A 17,070-nucleotide genomic window follows, 5' to 3' on the forward strand; every position below is an offset into this window, starting at 1 on the left:
TTAAAAACTAAATGTCCTCTTGCTCCAACAGAGAAGCAGTGGCGTTTGGTGGGCCCCCCCAGGTGCCCCCCTGAAAAAAATTGGCAGAGCAAAAAAAAAGGGAGAAAGAAAAAAAGGGAGAAAGAAGAAAAGAAAAAAGGAAAAGAAGAAGAAAGACAGAAGAAAAAAAAAGAAGAGGAAAATAAGAGGAGGAAGACGAGTGAGTGAAATAATGTGAAGGGAAGACTTGCAAAAAAAACACAAATCTTTCTACACAAAACTTCGCGCCAGAATTGCCTGTTCGATGAGATTCATATCTTGCTCAATAGGCTGATATGGAGCAAGTTTTGAAGTCAATATACAAAATATATTTTAGCTCGGACATCGAGCTTTCATCAATTTTTTTTCATTAAAAAATTTGAGTGCTCTAGCTGTAAAATGTCCCTTTTATAGTCTACATATCAGCATTTTTAAGCTCACGCTGCGTGGTCAAATTGTTTGATTTGCCAAGTTCCTATTGTCTACGTGTATTCCATAATGTTCCATTAAACAAATGTATTCAGACTGCCCAGATTCTAGGTCTAAATCTAAATCATGCGCGATAGCCCGCATGTTCTTCATATTAAATGTACTTAAATTATCCAGTTTCACATCAGATTATCAATAATTGTCTGCTCACACTTCACGATCGCATTATTAATGATACCCAATTAACTATATCCTATTTATGATTTACAAAATATGAATAGAGTGTCCCGCTTTTAGGTCTAAAATCTCAATATTCTTCCTCTCGCGCTTCGCGCTCGCATCAATTGTCTAGTTACATACCTATCCTATTTATTAATACAAAGAGTGCTTAGAATGACAATTTTTTATGTCGGAATGTCAAAAAAATTTGCTCGCGCTTCGCGCTCGCATTATTGAAATATATACCGTCTTCGTGGGTAACTGTAAGCAGTCCTTAACAGTTCCCTTTTCGAAAATGCTAGAACAGTTAATAAAAATTTCTGCTCGCGCTTGGCGTTCGCAGTAACCATCTAGTTACATACGAATCTTGTTCAGGATCACACATAACATTGCCCAGAATATTAAATATTCAGGACAAAATACATGAAAGTAAAAAAAAAAAAAAATCGCTCGCGCTTCGCGCTCGCACTTTTTATAAGGCTCATGAGATTATTTCATGTTTATGATATTTTATAAGAATAAAACTAGGAAGTGACTGATCGGGGGAATATAGGTGAAGATAATTTCGGGCCCCGTCCCCTATTGGCGAAAGTCGGATCCGCCCTTGTGACACATACACAACGGAAAAAATGGTGCCCCCCTGAAAAAGCAAGGACCCCCCAGTGCCTCCCAGGAAAAAATCCTAGCTACGCCACTGCAGAGAAGGGAGAGGAAGTGACGGATATGGCAGTACAGGCGAATGCTATATTCTTCGGGTCTTAATGGCGAATCAAATTTTGAAGTTTATTCGATTATCATCAAGAAAGAGAGGTGCCGTACGTGGGCGAGTGGTCTAAGGCGCCTGGCTACACATGGACGGGTTTGATCCCCGGCCGAGGCACCTATGCCCGTGAGCAAGGCATTTAATCGGCAATGCTCTTTTAATCTGCATTTAAATAAATGGAAATGCTACATGCATTATTGGTAAGGTGTACATTTGCTGTTAAAAAAGTATAAGGGGTTTACTCATGTTTGCACAAAGAAAATATCATAGTTTCAGATAGGGCCTATAGGCCTACAAAGCGTATACTTCATCGTTTTTATCCTAAAATTATACATACATGTATGTAAATATAAACTTTGAACTTGGATGACAGTACTTTTTTATTATCAAATTACATATCTTTCCAGTACAGCAGCGATGAACAGGATGTTATGGTTTCAAAGCTACAAAGGAGGAAAATGCACAATGTAAAACGACCTGACACAAAACTTTCCAAGTAAGAATATGTATTTGAATGTCCACTATAATTTTCTTTCATGAGGGGCAGAAATATTCGTGTTGTAAATATTGCATGTTATCATTATTCAGAGAATTTGATGAATTGTATCGTTTGTCATAAATAGGTGTTGATATATGAAACAGGCTTCAAAGATTTATAGATTCAATGAAAAGCAAAGTTTAACTTCAGAAAAAGATAAAAAGGATCATGATCGATTAAATTGATTTATACACGAAAATTGCAATTAACTCTTTTTTCATTCTAGGCTGACATTGCGATAAAATGCAGATCCGACTAAAATGACAGAATTTTTTGGGGGTCAATTTTTAATATTACAAAACGTCCTAATTCTCTCCCTTCTCTTTCTCTTCTATTTCTTTTCTTCTGGAAAAGGAAGAGGGAAGGAATCAGAGAGGTGAAAGACGCGGCCGTGCGCGAGCACGCTATCATTACCCAGGCGTTGTCGAGTTTTCTTAGACTCCTTGCCGAAAGCGACGTCGACGAGAGCGGCTCGATCACGAGAAAAGAACTCCAGCAGGCATTTTCCAAGAAGGTGGATTACTTTACGGACGGGCACCGTCGAACTCTTTTCGGGGACAACTGCCAAGTCGATGATATTTTCGACTATTTGAACCACGAAAAGGATGATGAGGTAAAGGACATGACGAGAACTATTAACGTACTTATTATTAACATTATTATTTTATTTTGCACAATCCAAGAAAAAATACCAGCAATAGGATAAAGGGAGTCACATTGATGCCGGGAAAGGAAAAAGGGTGAAGTAACTATTAAGTATTGAATATTTACCCGAAGGTTTTCCAGGCCATGCGGTATTCGCAGGGTCTTTAATGAAACATTGTAGGTTTCAGAATCATAGTTCGAATCCATTTGATTTCAGAATCATAAGTCTGGATGCCAAAAAAGTTGAAATAAAATGTTTAAAAATACGGGAATAATGGAAAACAGTAGGGAAAACGTTCCCCGTGAGTGGGGTTAAATTTTTTAAATGTGCAAATGTGCGCCCCGCCCCCTTTTGGGAAATAGCCATCCATACATCCGGCATTTGTTTAACCGTACTTGAGAGTCTATCATCATCTCCTTTTAACGATTTCTCTTTCCTCACCAGATAACCTACCAGGAATTACAAGACTTCGCTGAGAAACGGGGCGTGGCCATCCAATCCAGTTTCGAGGGATACGGGAGAAAAGAGATCAAGTCATTTGGTCAGTTCCTCGGAGCTCTTTCCGACACCCTACTCGTTAATGTCAAAAGAATTTTTACCACGGTAAGTTCATTACAGTGAATATACTGTATTTATTTATTAAAAAATCTTTATACAGGATAAACATGTTCAGATAATATATACACTGTTTTTCAACATGGTCCTGTAGACATAGTAAATATCTAACAATGTACAGAAAAAATGCATTAAACAATCTAAATCCCTATATTTTTTATTGTAGGATTTAAATTTCAATGTGTACCCCATTTTGCCAATTTTGTGCTAAGATGCGATCTATTAGAATTAATTTCGATACTGACCAATACGCACAGCTTTCAAACGTCAGAACTTTATTATATCATAACTCTCTTATTTACATCCGAATTTGATGTTTTTTTTAGTTTGATCGTTCTCTTTCCATTCAAACAATTAACCCGTTGACTACAGAATTGCTATAAGCTTTGTACAGGTCGCGCTTGGTTCCTAAGAGGCAATGGGTTAACTTCTGTAACAGCAGTAATCTCTTTATGACACACTAATGTTTAATCGCTGATGTGGTTTACGGTACACCATGTGAAGTGTTGTAGAAACAGTGGATAGGAGAAGAGAAGAAATGGATAGGCGAGAAAGTGGAGATTTGAGAGTAGAGTATTCTTTCTTGAAAGTAGTCCTGAAAAGGACTGTAAACCAGGAAAGATTGATGAGTTGAGAACAGCTTGAGTAGTAGAGCTAGTGAGGAGATGCTGGCTTGAGTCGGCGAGTAGAGATGATGAGTAGTAGAGAGACTCGACGTTTCGGGCAGGTTGACTGTCCGTCTTCAAACAACATCACACTAATGTTTGTATATACTATCTATTATTTAAATATTCACAGGACGAGGACATCGGCCGAACGATTGGTATCGATACCGTCTATGTTGGTACCACTGATTTTGAACTGGAAGAGGGCGACATACAATTTTTGTTTGAGGTATTTTCATTTCTATGTTTATTTTTGGGACGAGACATTAAAATGAATTGCACACATGTACACTATTTCCTTCAGTTCTGATTGACGGGGGAGCACTGGGGCCGTTTCATGGAAGTTGCCAGCACTGCATGACGAGCTGCATTATCTGACAGTTACCATAGTAACAGTCAGACAGCTGTGTTTCTCAGTCAAACAGATCCGACAACTTGCAGGATGAAAAATATGGACATATTAATGTTGATAAAGAGTCCCCGATATGGATAAGTCTGATGTTGTATACAAAAAAAAATGTTTTATACAACAGAAAATAAAAGTTAGACACCTGCGTTTCTCTGACAACTTGCCGAATGATAAATGTCCCAATTGGAGGATGAAAATAGGGGACAAATGTTCCCAATGTTCTCCTTGTCTCTGGCGGTTAAACTGATATTGTTGACAAGCTCAGATTTTGGGGAATCTAAACAAATTATTCCTTGTTCTCTCAACAAAATAGTCCTTGGCCTTCTTGATATTGCTTTAAACAGAATAGGGGAGATATATATATATATCATATTATTGATATGAATATACTTTTTTTTAAATATATACAGCAAGGAGAGCGAGCAGTTCGATCTTACCTCCGCCATTATGTGAGACTCCACGACCCACCTCTGAAGAAAGAACTGCGAGGCGGAAGAACAACAGAGAGCACATTTCCCTATAGAGAACCCAAGCAACAGCTTCACGCAGATCAAGAGCTAGCAAGGGACTCCAAACAAGGGTCTGCCGTTCTATCCCGCACTAACTTACACTCGCATAACCTAAGTGTGAATGCAACCTCGCAAGATACATTGGATAGGTCGGCCCCGTTGCCGAGTCGCCTGGACAGTGGACCGCCGATACTTATCTCGGAACCGACGGAATAAGTGCCTCGTAGCCGCACCCGGTTGCCGCCACTCGAAGGCACTAGTCACAGAAGTCCCTCACCAACAAGGTTCGATGTTATCCCCATGGGCTCTCGCAGTTCGCTTCGTCTTGGGAACTCTCCGATTTCATCTCCAAAGTTGCTTCATGGTGAGAACTGCCCGAGTACATCTCCAAGGAGTATGTCTCCGGGCTTGTTTCATGGCGGGAACACTCCGACGAGATCTCCGAGATTGATTCATGATGGATATTCTCGAAGTACATCTCCTCGATCAAGGTCTGACGGGGAAAAGCTTGTACGTGCGAAGAGAGGGAAAAGGTCAGCAAAGGACTTGTTAAACAGTGCATTTGATCAGTACGATTCTTGAGAAAGGGCCTTATTATGATTTTTTCTTTTAATACAGAACAAAAGTCTCTATTTAATGCAGGTTCTGAGCGTCTTCCAATCAAATCAGATCGAACCATCATGGCTGATGAGTTTCGAGTTGGTGTTAACTTTAGTTTTGTCAGAGTAGGAAATTTGATTTTGATTTTCGCAAGAGTGGGGGACATCACATTATGCAGAATAGCGCTTATAGTTATATATCTGTCTAAGTGTGGAAAACAATTTTTTGTGTTTTCCCTGCAAATGCACTAAGAAATGATATTCAAAAGACACGCAGTCTCTTTCAGATTACAAATCTAACAAAAGTGAATTTGGTCTTTTTTGAAAAGATGTTGGAAATATTTATATGTATTTCTCCCACTATTACCTCTTAGTCAACTTTCCGATCCCCACCCATTGATTTAACTCTGGCTAGTTTTTAGGCAAAAGGCTACATTTAGATGCACATATCTTGAATACAGAAACCTACATGTGTTGTAGTATGTTATTTATTTGTAGTTCGATTTCTTAGAATTCCATTGCAATGCATCAATTATTGATTATGGATTTATTTTTTGCACATAGGAAAGCTATATTTAAGTCATCACTATTTGCCTAATTGCCTTGCACACTTTTTCTTTGCAATAAAAGTTAATTACGCAGTTGCAATGATGGAAAATTCATCATTACGTTAATTGTTTAACAAAAACTTGGAATTTATTTTATAGTTTTACTTTATAGCTGCACATGTTAGCCATCTAGGTATAGGCAAATGAACTGGTGCTTGACAAGAAACTTAACACTGTAATAAAGAAGAAATACTGGAGCAAAGTGTTAAGTTAACCAACTAATCAAATATATTTATTAATTTTGCACATCATCATGTGCTAATTATTGCTTTACATAACTACAAATGTGATCACATTTTCACTGTTGGCATTAATAAGAAATACTTTGACATAACATCAAGTCAGTGTGACATTTCAAAAGTGGAATGTGTTAACTCGTTAAGTCATTTTGTAACCCTGAAGAGACAAAATATCCTTTTCTTTCTGAAAAAAGAAAAAATTACAATAGCAGACCTCCTAACCCTTCATAACACAGAAATTTTGATAATTTTGCTCCAAAGAGAACCTTACCAAAGATATAGATATAAGTGAAGTGAACTAAGAAAATCTGTACTTATTTTGAGATAATAATACAAGTATGGTATCTTCATCACTTTGGCAGTATTTTTTTTATACATACAAAAAAAAATCGATTCCTTCAAACAATTCAAATGTTCCTAAAATTTTTAACAGCACTGTAAAATATTAACAATTTTTTATAAAGAAGTATTTTGGATGAGAAAATTGCTCACAATGTACATGTAATGCATTGTATAAATCAATATGGGAAGAATTTTACCCCACAAAATAAATAAGACAAAAAATGGGTAAGATTCACTTGGTCTACAAGTAGTTTGTCTAATTCTGAGACACTCTTATACTACATTTAGTCGGCTAAACCCAGTGGTCCGTGTTCTTAAACCCTGGGGCCCATTTCATAAAGCTGTTCGTAAGTTAAATGACGTTCACCATTATTTGTTGGTGATTATTTAGCGCGTAAGAAAGTATCACCAGTCGTTCTTAAAGTCGCTCTTAACTTACGATCAGCTTTATGAAACACCCATCAGGTTTAAAGTTGTAGTTTAACTATGGAAAGCCAGTTGTTACATATATTTCTAACAGTAGAGGTTCAATCAGCTCATTTGACTCCCAAAACGTTAAATGCCTGGGAAGGATAAGTATGACAGTCTTCACCATTAAAGAATTAGAAAAGACCACAGTAAACATAAGAAGCAATCACTGTAAACAAAATTCTGAAACGTCTGGCTTCTCATAATTTTAGCACAGAGTTAGACATGGTCTAAGTTAAACCCGACTTAAGAATATGGGCCAAGTCCAATACCCACTTAGTCAATTTGTCTACATATTATTTACCGCTTTAAAAAATTAAGATTGGGTACAGTTCATTTAATCAGAGAGACAAAGTAATTGTACACCAAGTGGCAATTTACCCCAAAATGTACCAAAAATGAAAAAAAATATTTATGTTACTGGCATGTGGTCAGAACAAGGATTAGAGGAAAGCCCTTCTCAACTACTGCATATGCCTTTAAAATATGAATTCATTAACTTGATCTGTGCACCTTTAAAAGATGGGTTAACCATGTGACATTTGTAATTCAGTGAGTGTTGCTTCCTCTTTGTGTATCTTGTTTTTAATTCTACTATATTCAATAACTGTGATTTTCTTAATTCTGTGAATATTTTATTTTTAGCTTTTAAGTATATACTTTCAATACCATTATATTGTGGCTGGTTAGGAGGTGGAACTAAATTTTATCAAAAATTCTCGGTGGATTTTGACAAATACAAATATTTTTGTAAGATGTACAAGATAATGACAATCACTTAACATTGTAATTTTCCCCCTATCTTTGCCAATAGAAGGGGAAAACCCATCATTTAGCTCTAGTTAACAAGGAAGAAGTATTGAAATACAATCCCTTTCAGCTATCATTAAAACATTTCACTTAAATTTGTATCAGTGCATACAAAGGCTTGTGAATGGTACTTCAAAGGCTCAGGGAAAATTTTGCCGTGTTTTGGATTGATTTTATATTAACTTTAAACAAATGATAGTTGTGAATTTCCACTGTCATGTTAACAATACAATATTGCTACCATATGTACACAGGCTAAGTGTATTCCTGATAATTCATTTATTAACATTAAACATACATTCTTACCATTTGATATAATATTGATGCAAATAAATTGTGAACATGAAATATATATATTTCAGATGATGTTTATTACTTTCTGTTCCTGAAATAAGTATGTTAACAGAGTGAAAGAATAATATGAGTGTGATGGCTATTGTATATTTCTTACATTTGTAACGTATATAAACTTTATAAAGGTGGCACACACATGTAGTGATACAAATGATGACTAAAAAGAAAAATTCTTGTGTAAAAAGTTGTACACATCTTGTTGAGAATGGGATACAATTCAGCAGGTATATGTATTAATCTCCACTGTTTAAAATCACTGTACTGATAATCTGAAACACATCTCCACCAAGTACCCAAAATTATAGAAACCACAGGCAAATGAAATAAATAATCTAAAAACTGATTTCATCAAGTTTGATAGTAGAAAAAGTCAATCACCGCTGAAATGAATGTAAAACAAGCAAAGAATTCAGACATAACCTTAATTAACAAAATAAAACAAATAGGCACATTATAACTCATCTCTGTCTTGAAGCTGTGCTACTGTAGCATGCTCCTCGATAAATTCACTAAATTTTTCTACTGACCTATCGCCGCCTTCAAACTTGACAGGATTGTTCTTATCTGTTGCTTTTGAGAAATAAATTGTCGGAAATCCTGTGGTTGAGTACGCTGGATTTGATATATCATTGGCAGTAGCGTCCATCTTAGCGATGACTAGGTTCTTGGTGTTTGCATATTTCTTGCCTAATTTCTTGTATTCCGGCTCTAATTTTTTACAATGTCCGCACCACGGTGCATAAAACTCAATAAGGACGTCTTTTGACTTATCCAGGACGATTTTCTCGAATGTTTTCCCGACGACGGTCTTGACAGCTGCTTTGGATTTCTTTGGAATGGGCTGGGACTTGATGACAGGTTTTATGTCACCTATGGAAAAAAAAAAGCAGAAAGAATATCAACCTTCAGTTCATGCAACAATGAAATTTCACATAACAGATCACAGCACAAATGAAGGTCTGAATCCATTAGAAGGGCACATGATCTCTAAAAAATCTGAGAATGCTTGATCCATAGATGACATTGTGGGGTCGACATGGTTTAGTGGTTCTGACTCTCCTCTTTCAATCAGAGGGTCGTGGGTTCAAATCTCAGCCATGGCATTTTACCTTATGCAAGAAATTTACCCACATTGTGCCGCATTCAGCCAAGGTGGGTGTTTCACAAAGCTGTTCGTAAGTTAAGAGCAACTTTAAGAACAACTGGTGAACCTTTCTTACGCGCTAAATAATCATCAATGAACATTTAATGGTGAATATCATTTACCACAAGAAAGGTTCACCAGTCGTTCTTAACTTACAGACAGCTTTATGAAATGGCCCCCTGGTGAGGTGAATGGTAACCTGCAGGATTAATGCCTTGATTCACTGAGCGCTGGAGGCGGCCCGAGCTAAAGCTGGGGTAATAAATAATACATTATTTCTAGATAGATGGCGGTATATAGATGCCTACTACCGGTATTATTATCATTATTACTATTCTTTCTTTCTTATTTCATCTCAATGTGCCACCCAATGACTAAAAATGGGTACCCAGTAAGTTGTATGTAAGTTATGAACGACTTTTTTTTTAATGAACAACGGGTGATCCTTAAAAGGAACTTCATCATCATCAATGAAAAATCAAGAGTGTATCATTTACCAAAGAAAGGATCACCAGTCGTTCATAGCCACTCATAACTTACTAACAGCTTTATGAAACACCCACCTGGTCCATTGGAATTATATATATATATACACATATATATAGATATTCACCTTACCATACGATCAAATACCCTTTGAAATCTGCATGTTGGTTAAAAGGTTGTACATACCATTCTGCCATGATCTGATGAAATCCCTGAGAACTTCTGATTCAAACTCATCCTCCGGTTCCAGTTTGTACTTCAGTCCACCAGCCCCAAATATCCCAACGTTGATGTCCTCACCGCTGTCATCGAGCTCAAGCTGCTTCAGCTCATTTGCAAATTCATCCTCATCGGCGATGGCGAAGAGGAGCTCGTCAAATTCATTGTCTTTAGCAACCTCAACAATTTTTTGACGATAGATCTCAGTGGCTGTGACATCGGAAGAGAGTAAATAAAAATAAACGGTTAACTTTAGATCCAGGAGAAGTTTTGAAGCAAAGGAAACCATGTCAAAGAGTGTATGTTATTTTGCGTGCATACTTTGACACAAATGACGGGGGTTCATAGAAAGAATTTCATAGCTCACAACTATTGTTTCTGTCTTTTGCAGTACTTTCTCTTTTAACCTCAAGTTTGACAAGCATTCTGCTAAATATGTTAGGTCATGTTCATCACAATCGTGAACATGATACAATTGGAGCTCCCTTATCTTGAAAAAAAAAACCAACAAATAACAAAAGAAATCAATCGACTTCTAAGAAAAGAAGAGTTTAAAAAACAAATAAGATTATTGGAAAATAAATGTAGTATGATTTCATGGAATTGACCTCCCCCCCCAAAAAAAAAGGTAGATACATGTACACAGTTCATACAAACACCTATTTACACACAAAATGGTCCACCAGATGCATAATTTCAGATAACACAGATCTATTCTGCAATGGAGCCCATTTCACAAACCCATTTGATCTTAAATGATTTAGACCTTATCTTATCATGAGTTGTTTTTTAAAGTAAAAAATAAGCTTTAAATCTTTCATCCTCCTTACCAACTCTGTGATCAAGACTCCAATCCACCGAGTAGAAAGCCAACAGTAGAGGGCGGTCATTTTTAACAAGTCCGCCAATTGTTTGATTAATTAATCCTCCACAAAAATAATGCTAACGAATCCATTCGAAACACACTAAACCTAGTCGCACCAGCCATGATGGAGGGTCTCCCAACATGTCCAACGTTAGCCTCAATTCTATGTACCACAGTGTTGCCAGGTCCGAGCTGAAGAAAGTCCCCAAAAGGCACTCGAAAAATCTAATAATAAAAAAACGAAAAATTTAATAAGTCTTTCCTTTACTTTGGTTTTGATTTGTGTGTGCAAGGTCTATGGGGTGACAAAACCTCTGTTCTTAGTGCACCCACCCCCTTTCAGTCTGGAGCGCGCGCTCGTAAATCATATTTACTCGATAAGATAATAAATCATCACCTTTTTTAGATACCCTGGTGAGCTGAGGCACGTACAAGTCAAGTTCATTCTCGACAAAATATGTCATTGCCATTACCATCGTTCATTGAACAGAAACCATCAGAACCTCTGGCTGGGACTGTACACGGCTTATATTAATATAAGAGAAAACATCAATTGAGATATCGGGGTAATGCTTAACATAGCATTAGAAAGAGAGGAAACGATTTTACCGAGCTTATCGCAAAGGCATTTTAAGGTTTAAAAAAACTCCGAAAGCGTTTGATGCAACCTTTATATGTATTTTTGTTTAAAAAAATAAAAGAGTATATGTAGTCAGTATTTCCGGATGGGGAGTGTGTGGATAGGGGCAGTCGGCCCCTACCCTCATCTCCGCGAATGACCATGGATGTAAATGTATGTCTATACGGAAAGTGCAATTTCCACAGTGAATATTGACCAGGTTTACGATAGAAGGGGATGAGGTCCGTGTTTTGCCCTCTCCTTTTATGCCTTATCGCATAATACTGTATAACGTCGAGATGATCTTCCTCAAAATATTATGAATCTTGACCAAGGGCCCCCTTTTCTGGTAAAGTCCCGTATTAATGCTCTTATTTTAAACCTCTGTGAAATGAATAAATAAAAGATAAGATTGATTTATTAAAAAAGAATGTACATATTATTTTCAATAAGAATTAGCTTTAATTGTTTTACAATTCTTTATTTCTTTTCTCTCTCTTTTTTTTCCTTCTTTTTTTTTTCTTTCTTTCTTTCTTTCTTTCTTTCTTTCTTTCTTTCTTTCTTTCTTTCTTTCTTTCTTTCTTTCTTTCTTTCTTTCTTTCTTTCTTTCTTTCTTTCTTTCTTTCTTTCTTTCTTTCTTTCTTTCTTTCTTCCTGCCTGCCTGCTTTCCTTCCTTCCTTCTTTCTTTCTTTCTTTGTCTCTTGCCAAGGCGTTTTGCCGAGAGACTGTAAAGACGTACAGCAGAGAGGTTCGACTTCGAGCGGAATGTACACGATTCAACCTGATCATAACGGCTGGCCCTTCCAAGTCTACTGTGATATGGTGACTGATGGCGGTGGTTGGACGGTAAGTACATTATTTACAGAACGAAATAAAATTTCAAAAATAAATACATACTTATTTTTTCCATAATTACCAAATTCCATTAATTTTTGAAATCTTTCCCTACATTTTCCAATTCCTTTTACTATCATTTTCCATCGTCCACTCGCTTACTTTGCATCTGGTTTGATTAACCTGTTTAATTTCTTTCTTCTCTATTTTCAATTTTCTTTAAATGAATTTATTTTCAGTGACATTCAATATTAATTGACTCTGTAAGACATCGGCCGTACATACCGTTATGTTCTTCATATCAACATTCCTGATGAGTGCTGAACAGTATTATAACATCTTAATAAAGAATGCCTTTACAAAAGAACTCCAAAATCCCTTATTTGCTGTGCATAATTTTTATCTCTGTTTTATTATCACCTACCTATTTTCAAAAAAATATTTCACCCTCCAACTTGGGAGAAATGTTGAACTTTCAGGTAGTAATTCGATGGTTCATGCATGCAGTAACAGATCATATCGTCTACATGTAGCACATTGGTCGATAGATGGTGCCATAACAAAATCATGCAATTCCTGGTTCATGCTTTCAGCCTTCTATTTTTTTTCTTATGAATGGAAATTATGTTGCTCATTGTATCTGATATGGTCAAATTTTGAAGACTTGACACATCATCAAAGTATGAGAATGGGCAAAATATTTATATACTTTATTTGATTAGTTCTATAAAAAAAATCGGGTAGTTATAGATGCCGAGTACCTCCACATTTTTAAGAGTGTTTCGTAGGTTTATAATACTCTGATGACTGAAATGCAAACGATTTGGGGAAAATTGAAAATTTTGAGGCAGGTTTTTTTCCCATCTATTTTGAATAATTCCATATGAATTGACTGGAGGCAAATAATACCTTTCGCACGAAATAAAATGTCACCGACAGTGAGTATGTAAGTCATCATGTGCATATTTCAAATTCACCTCGTGCTATCAATATCAATCACAAAGTAACTAGCCATAGGCCTACATGCCATAAAGGTCTACATGTAGTCTATAAGTGTCATCAGCAAGCTTGGAAAAGTTATACAGTCATGTGTAACACCTAAATGCATGTCATCCAATGGAGCGACTTCTATCAGCCGTTGACATGCTTCACTTTTTTTGTTACAGGTCTTCCAACGCCGTTCGAATGGTTCCGAACAGTTCCGACGCGGCTGGGCCAGCTATCGGAGGGGCTTCGGCTCAGCCGATGGCGAGTTCTGGCTCGGCCTTGATCGACTACATCGACTTACGTACCAAGACGAATACGAACTCAGGGTCGATATGTCCGACTTCGACAACATCGCAGTGCATGCTGGGTATACATGGTTTAGGGTAGACGGCACAGCGTCAAATTATAGGCTACACGTTGGAGAATACAATGGAATCGCAGGTACAAAAACGCCAAGGGAGCCAATAAGGGGGTCTTCGTTTCCCACGACCCACGAAGGATTCAAGTACATAGAAAATGTATTGTTGATTTATGACAAAGAACAAACAAGAATTCTTTGTCGAAAATTTGTAAATCAAAACAGCAGTTTCGTCCTGGATTCTGGACAAACAACATATTTGCAATTTTTCGTCACCTTCGAAACTTAGGACGAAATTTCCTGTTCCGGTTCACCAATTTCCGACAAACACCTCCCAGCTGTGCTATGTCATCTCGGGCATTTTCAATATATTTACTATGTTCTTGAATTTGTCCCCGTTGCATTTGCGAAAATACCCCAATGATAAACAACCGATTACACCGTAGAAAATTTGGCGACGTGCACTTGTTGCCCAAATGGCAGAAGGATTATCAGCCTTTTATGACCTACTATGTATCAGTTTCTTCATTCATAATATTTTCAGCCCTTATGATATTTATTTCATCAAGGGATCTCACAAAAAAGTTCCACCTCATCTGACTGTTCTGGTTCTAGGGGTTATTCATTTACAATTGAATCAATTCTAAGGGTGGCAACCGCGTAAAACGTGCTCAAAGCTTCCTCAAGAGCTATGACTTAACCATAACAAGGGAAGTGTTTATAAACATCGCAATTGCATAACGTTTATTGTTCATAAATCTCTATTCGACTTCGAATTTTTAAAAGAACTATTGATGATTAAAACCCCTAGACGTGCCAATTTCCCTTAAAAACTTCCTTGAAAACTCAGGTCCAACTTAACTTAGTATTCTCATTGATTGATTTTCAGGTGATGCACTGTCCTACCACGATGGTCAAGAGTTCAGCACGAACGACCGTGACCACGATTCGACCAATACGAGCCACTGCGCCAGAGACTCCGGCGAAGGAGGGTGGTGGTTTAATCGCTGCCTTGAGGCCAACCCGAACGGTCTCTACCTCGGAGGCCACACGGAAAGGACACGAGAGGGCATCGTGTGGACACCATGGAAAGGGGCGAATTACTCGTTGAAGACGATACAACTGAAATTGCGCCCAGTTGCAGATTAAAGGAGAAAGAAAATACAGCGGCAGTCATGGTCCAGCTACATTGTGTAGCCAGTCACATCCAGAAGAGACATATACTCGATTGAATAAATAAGGACACTGAAAGAGATTTGGTGAGGACCCCTAAAGACAAAGAAGTGTCAACCAGAAGTCAACAAGAGGAGCGATTTGTAGACTTGTGGTTTGGCGATATGACCGACATTAAAGAAGCCAAAGAACTTGGCTACATGCTGCGTATTACGACATTAGACGATTTCAAGATCTTTTTTTTTTTTTTTTTTCATTATGGCAATGTGACTAAAGTTTGAGGGAAACATACGCCTCCATGATACCTCAAAAGTCAAATGATAAAATACTTGGTGATTTTTTTTTTTCAGCGAAGTCACTCCGAACTATTCAAAAACTCTCGATGACAACTATGCTAACAAAATTGTAATGCGCTCGGGTTTGATGAAGGTCTTGTTTGTAACTAGCTTTCATAGTCAGGTTTTGGAAGATGGTATTGCCTAAGCCTGTTTATGAAAGTGGTTGGTTAAGATTATCATGGTTATTGTTATTGTAAATACTAGTTGAAAATATGAACACGTTCAACCCATGAAGCTCACTTTTAACCGATATCTGAGTTCAAAACAAATTGAAAGGAAAGTATGATACCGGACCAGTAATAATAATAATTAGGTTATACACATGAGCATGGCCATTAACTTGTAAACATGTATTGCATTGACGGGCTACCAACATTTATGGAAGAATAAAAGGCTGAAATTGAGATGATCTAGCTTGGTGCATTCATGACGTAGGTAGGGTTGAAGTCGGTCTTATATGTGGAAGACAACATGAGCCGTTGATAAAAGAGTTGCATTTGATCGCAACTCAAAAAATCAAAGGCAAGTCCCTAATACGTCTCATACAAGTCCCTTTGATCAGTTGAGAATCAAGTTGTGTTTGATTTTTGGACTTACGTTTCATTGAAGCTGTTTTTTAACGGGTCACAGGTCTCAGGACGATGGAAACTGTACGAGCATGAACACTCCAGCCAATGACATGCGGACGACGGGTTTATTTTCCCGCTCTTGGGATGCATCGCTACGTTCTGTTTGCAAAACCACATCTAATTTGTACGAATAATAATGTCATGAAAACCAGGAATGAAGTACATGATTCGATAAGGGTTTTTTTTTCATTGCAGAGTTTTCGCTCCACTCTTCACAATGGGTTCAAGAAGACAGTAAATGTGTTCAAAATACCCATCAAATGACAAGGAACAGCTAGGAGGCCTTTGTCGAAACTTGGTGAAACGGACAAGTAGTTTCGTCTTACGTTTTAGAACTAACGAAAAATTGCAAATATGTCGTTTGTCCAGAGCCCAGGACGAAAGTGCTGTTTGATTCACCAATTTTCGACAAAGACTTTTTTGTTATTCTTTGTCACGAAGGGCATTGACAATACATTTCCTATGTTCTTGAATCTGTCGTGCGTGTTGAGCAAACACTCCCCATTGTCTTCAGTATCTTAATGAATGAACAAGAAAACTGAACAATAGAGAATTCACTTTAATAATATTGTGTATTTATCATGTTTATGCGCCGTTTTATGTATTATATTTCCGAACTTCAAATGTGGCGTAGATTATACTCGGATTTTCTGACTATTGCCTTTACGTGTATTATGTACCAGGTGCTGTGTAAATGGAAATATTTTTAGATTTAACTTATTGAATATGCTTTTTTAATTATAGATTTCAATCATGTTATGTACTGTATATATGTAATGCTTATACTCGTTAGACTTCTATTGCCATTATTTTCTAATGATATATGGTTAGTGCTTATTGTATATCTATAGCCAGTCCAACTGTGCGGGAGTGAAACATTCGTCAGGGGCCTTGTTAACTTGTGTGTTATAGTGGGAGTGGAATCCACTCAAAAAATTGATTAAAATAATCATGTGGACTCTTTAACTCGTAAAAATATATGGAATTCAATTTTACATAAACAGTAATAACTGGTATTGTGATATCTATTATCTATCAATTTATTTACATTAATTTATTTTGGGTACTTCTATAAAGACCGATATTTACAAAAGCTCGCTTTATTTAACGACAACACTTACATAATATGTCTATAGCACATGTTATTTGCTTTATCAGAAGTCTTTGAATGTTACACAAAATATACA

The 17,070-nt window shown here is 37.0% G+C and overlaps 3 protein-coding genes across 4 annotated transcripts in view; 2 read left to right on the forward strand and 1 right to left on the reverse strand.

The window, feature by feature from the left end:
* The window catches only part of LOC135156322 (uncharacterized), a 16,020-nt gene extending 7,791 nt beyond the window's left edge, over window positions 1-8,229 (forward strand). For both annotated transcript variants that reach the window (XM_064108307.1, XM_064108306.1), the window contains 5 exons: window positions 1,837-1,925; window positions 2,322-2,580; window positions 3,058-3,216; window positions 4,027-4,122; window positions 4,713-8,229. In XM_064108307.1, the coding sequence (XP_063964377.1) occupies window positions 1,837-1,925; window positions 2,322-2,580; window positions 3,058-3,216; window positions 4,027-4,122; window positions 4,713-5,027 (918 nt within the window). In that variant the 3' untranslated portion in view covers window positions 5,028-8,229. The remainder of the gene's footprint in view (window positions 1-1,836; window positions 1,926-2,321; window positions 2,581-3,057; window positions 3,217-4,026; window positions 4,123-4,712) is intronic.
* LOC135156310 (protein disulfide-isomerase A4-like) lies at window positions 8,230-11,728 on the reverse strand. The gene is made up of 4 exons (XM_064108273.1): window positions 11,707-11,728; window positions 10,911-11,006; window positions 10,048-10,290; window positions 8,230-9,101 (listed from the first exon to the last, which is right to left on the reverse strand). Exons 1-4 carry the CDS (start codon window positions 11,726-11,728, stop codon window positions 8,683-8,685), a joined length of 780 nt encoding a protein of 259 aa, XP_063964343.1. The 3' UTR covers window positions 8,230-8,682.
* A 542-nt stretch (window positions 11,729-12,270) lies between these two features.
* LOC135156334 (microfibril-associated glycoprotein 4-like) lies at window positions 12,271-15,145 on the forward strand. Its single transcript, XM_064108429.1, has 3 exons — window positions 12,271-12,410; window positions 13,565-13,826; window positions 14,633-15,145. Exons 1-3 carry the CDS (start codon window positions 12,330-12,332, stop codon window positions 14,890-14,892), a joined length of 603 nt encoding a protein of 200 aa, XP_063964499.1. The 5' UTR covers window positions 12,271-12,329; the 3' UTR covers window positions 14,893-15,145.
* The last annotated feature ends 1,925 nt before the right edge of the window (window positions 15,146-17,070 follow it).

The sequence above is a fragment of the Lytechinus pictus genome, chromosome 13 (assembly GCF_037042905.1).
Source record: "Lytechinus pictus isolate F3 Inbred chromosome 13, Lp3.0, whole genome shotgun sequence".
NCBI classification, from domain to species: Eukaryota; Metazoa; Echinodermata; class Echinoidea; order Temnopleuroida; family Toxopneustidae; genus Lytechinus; species Lytechinus pictus.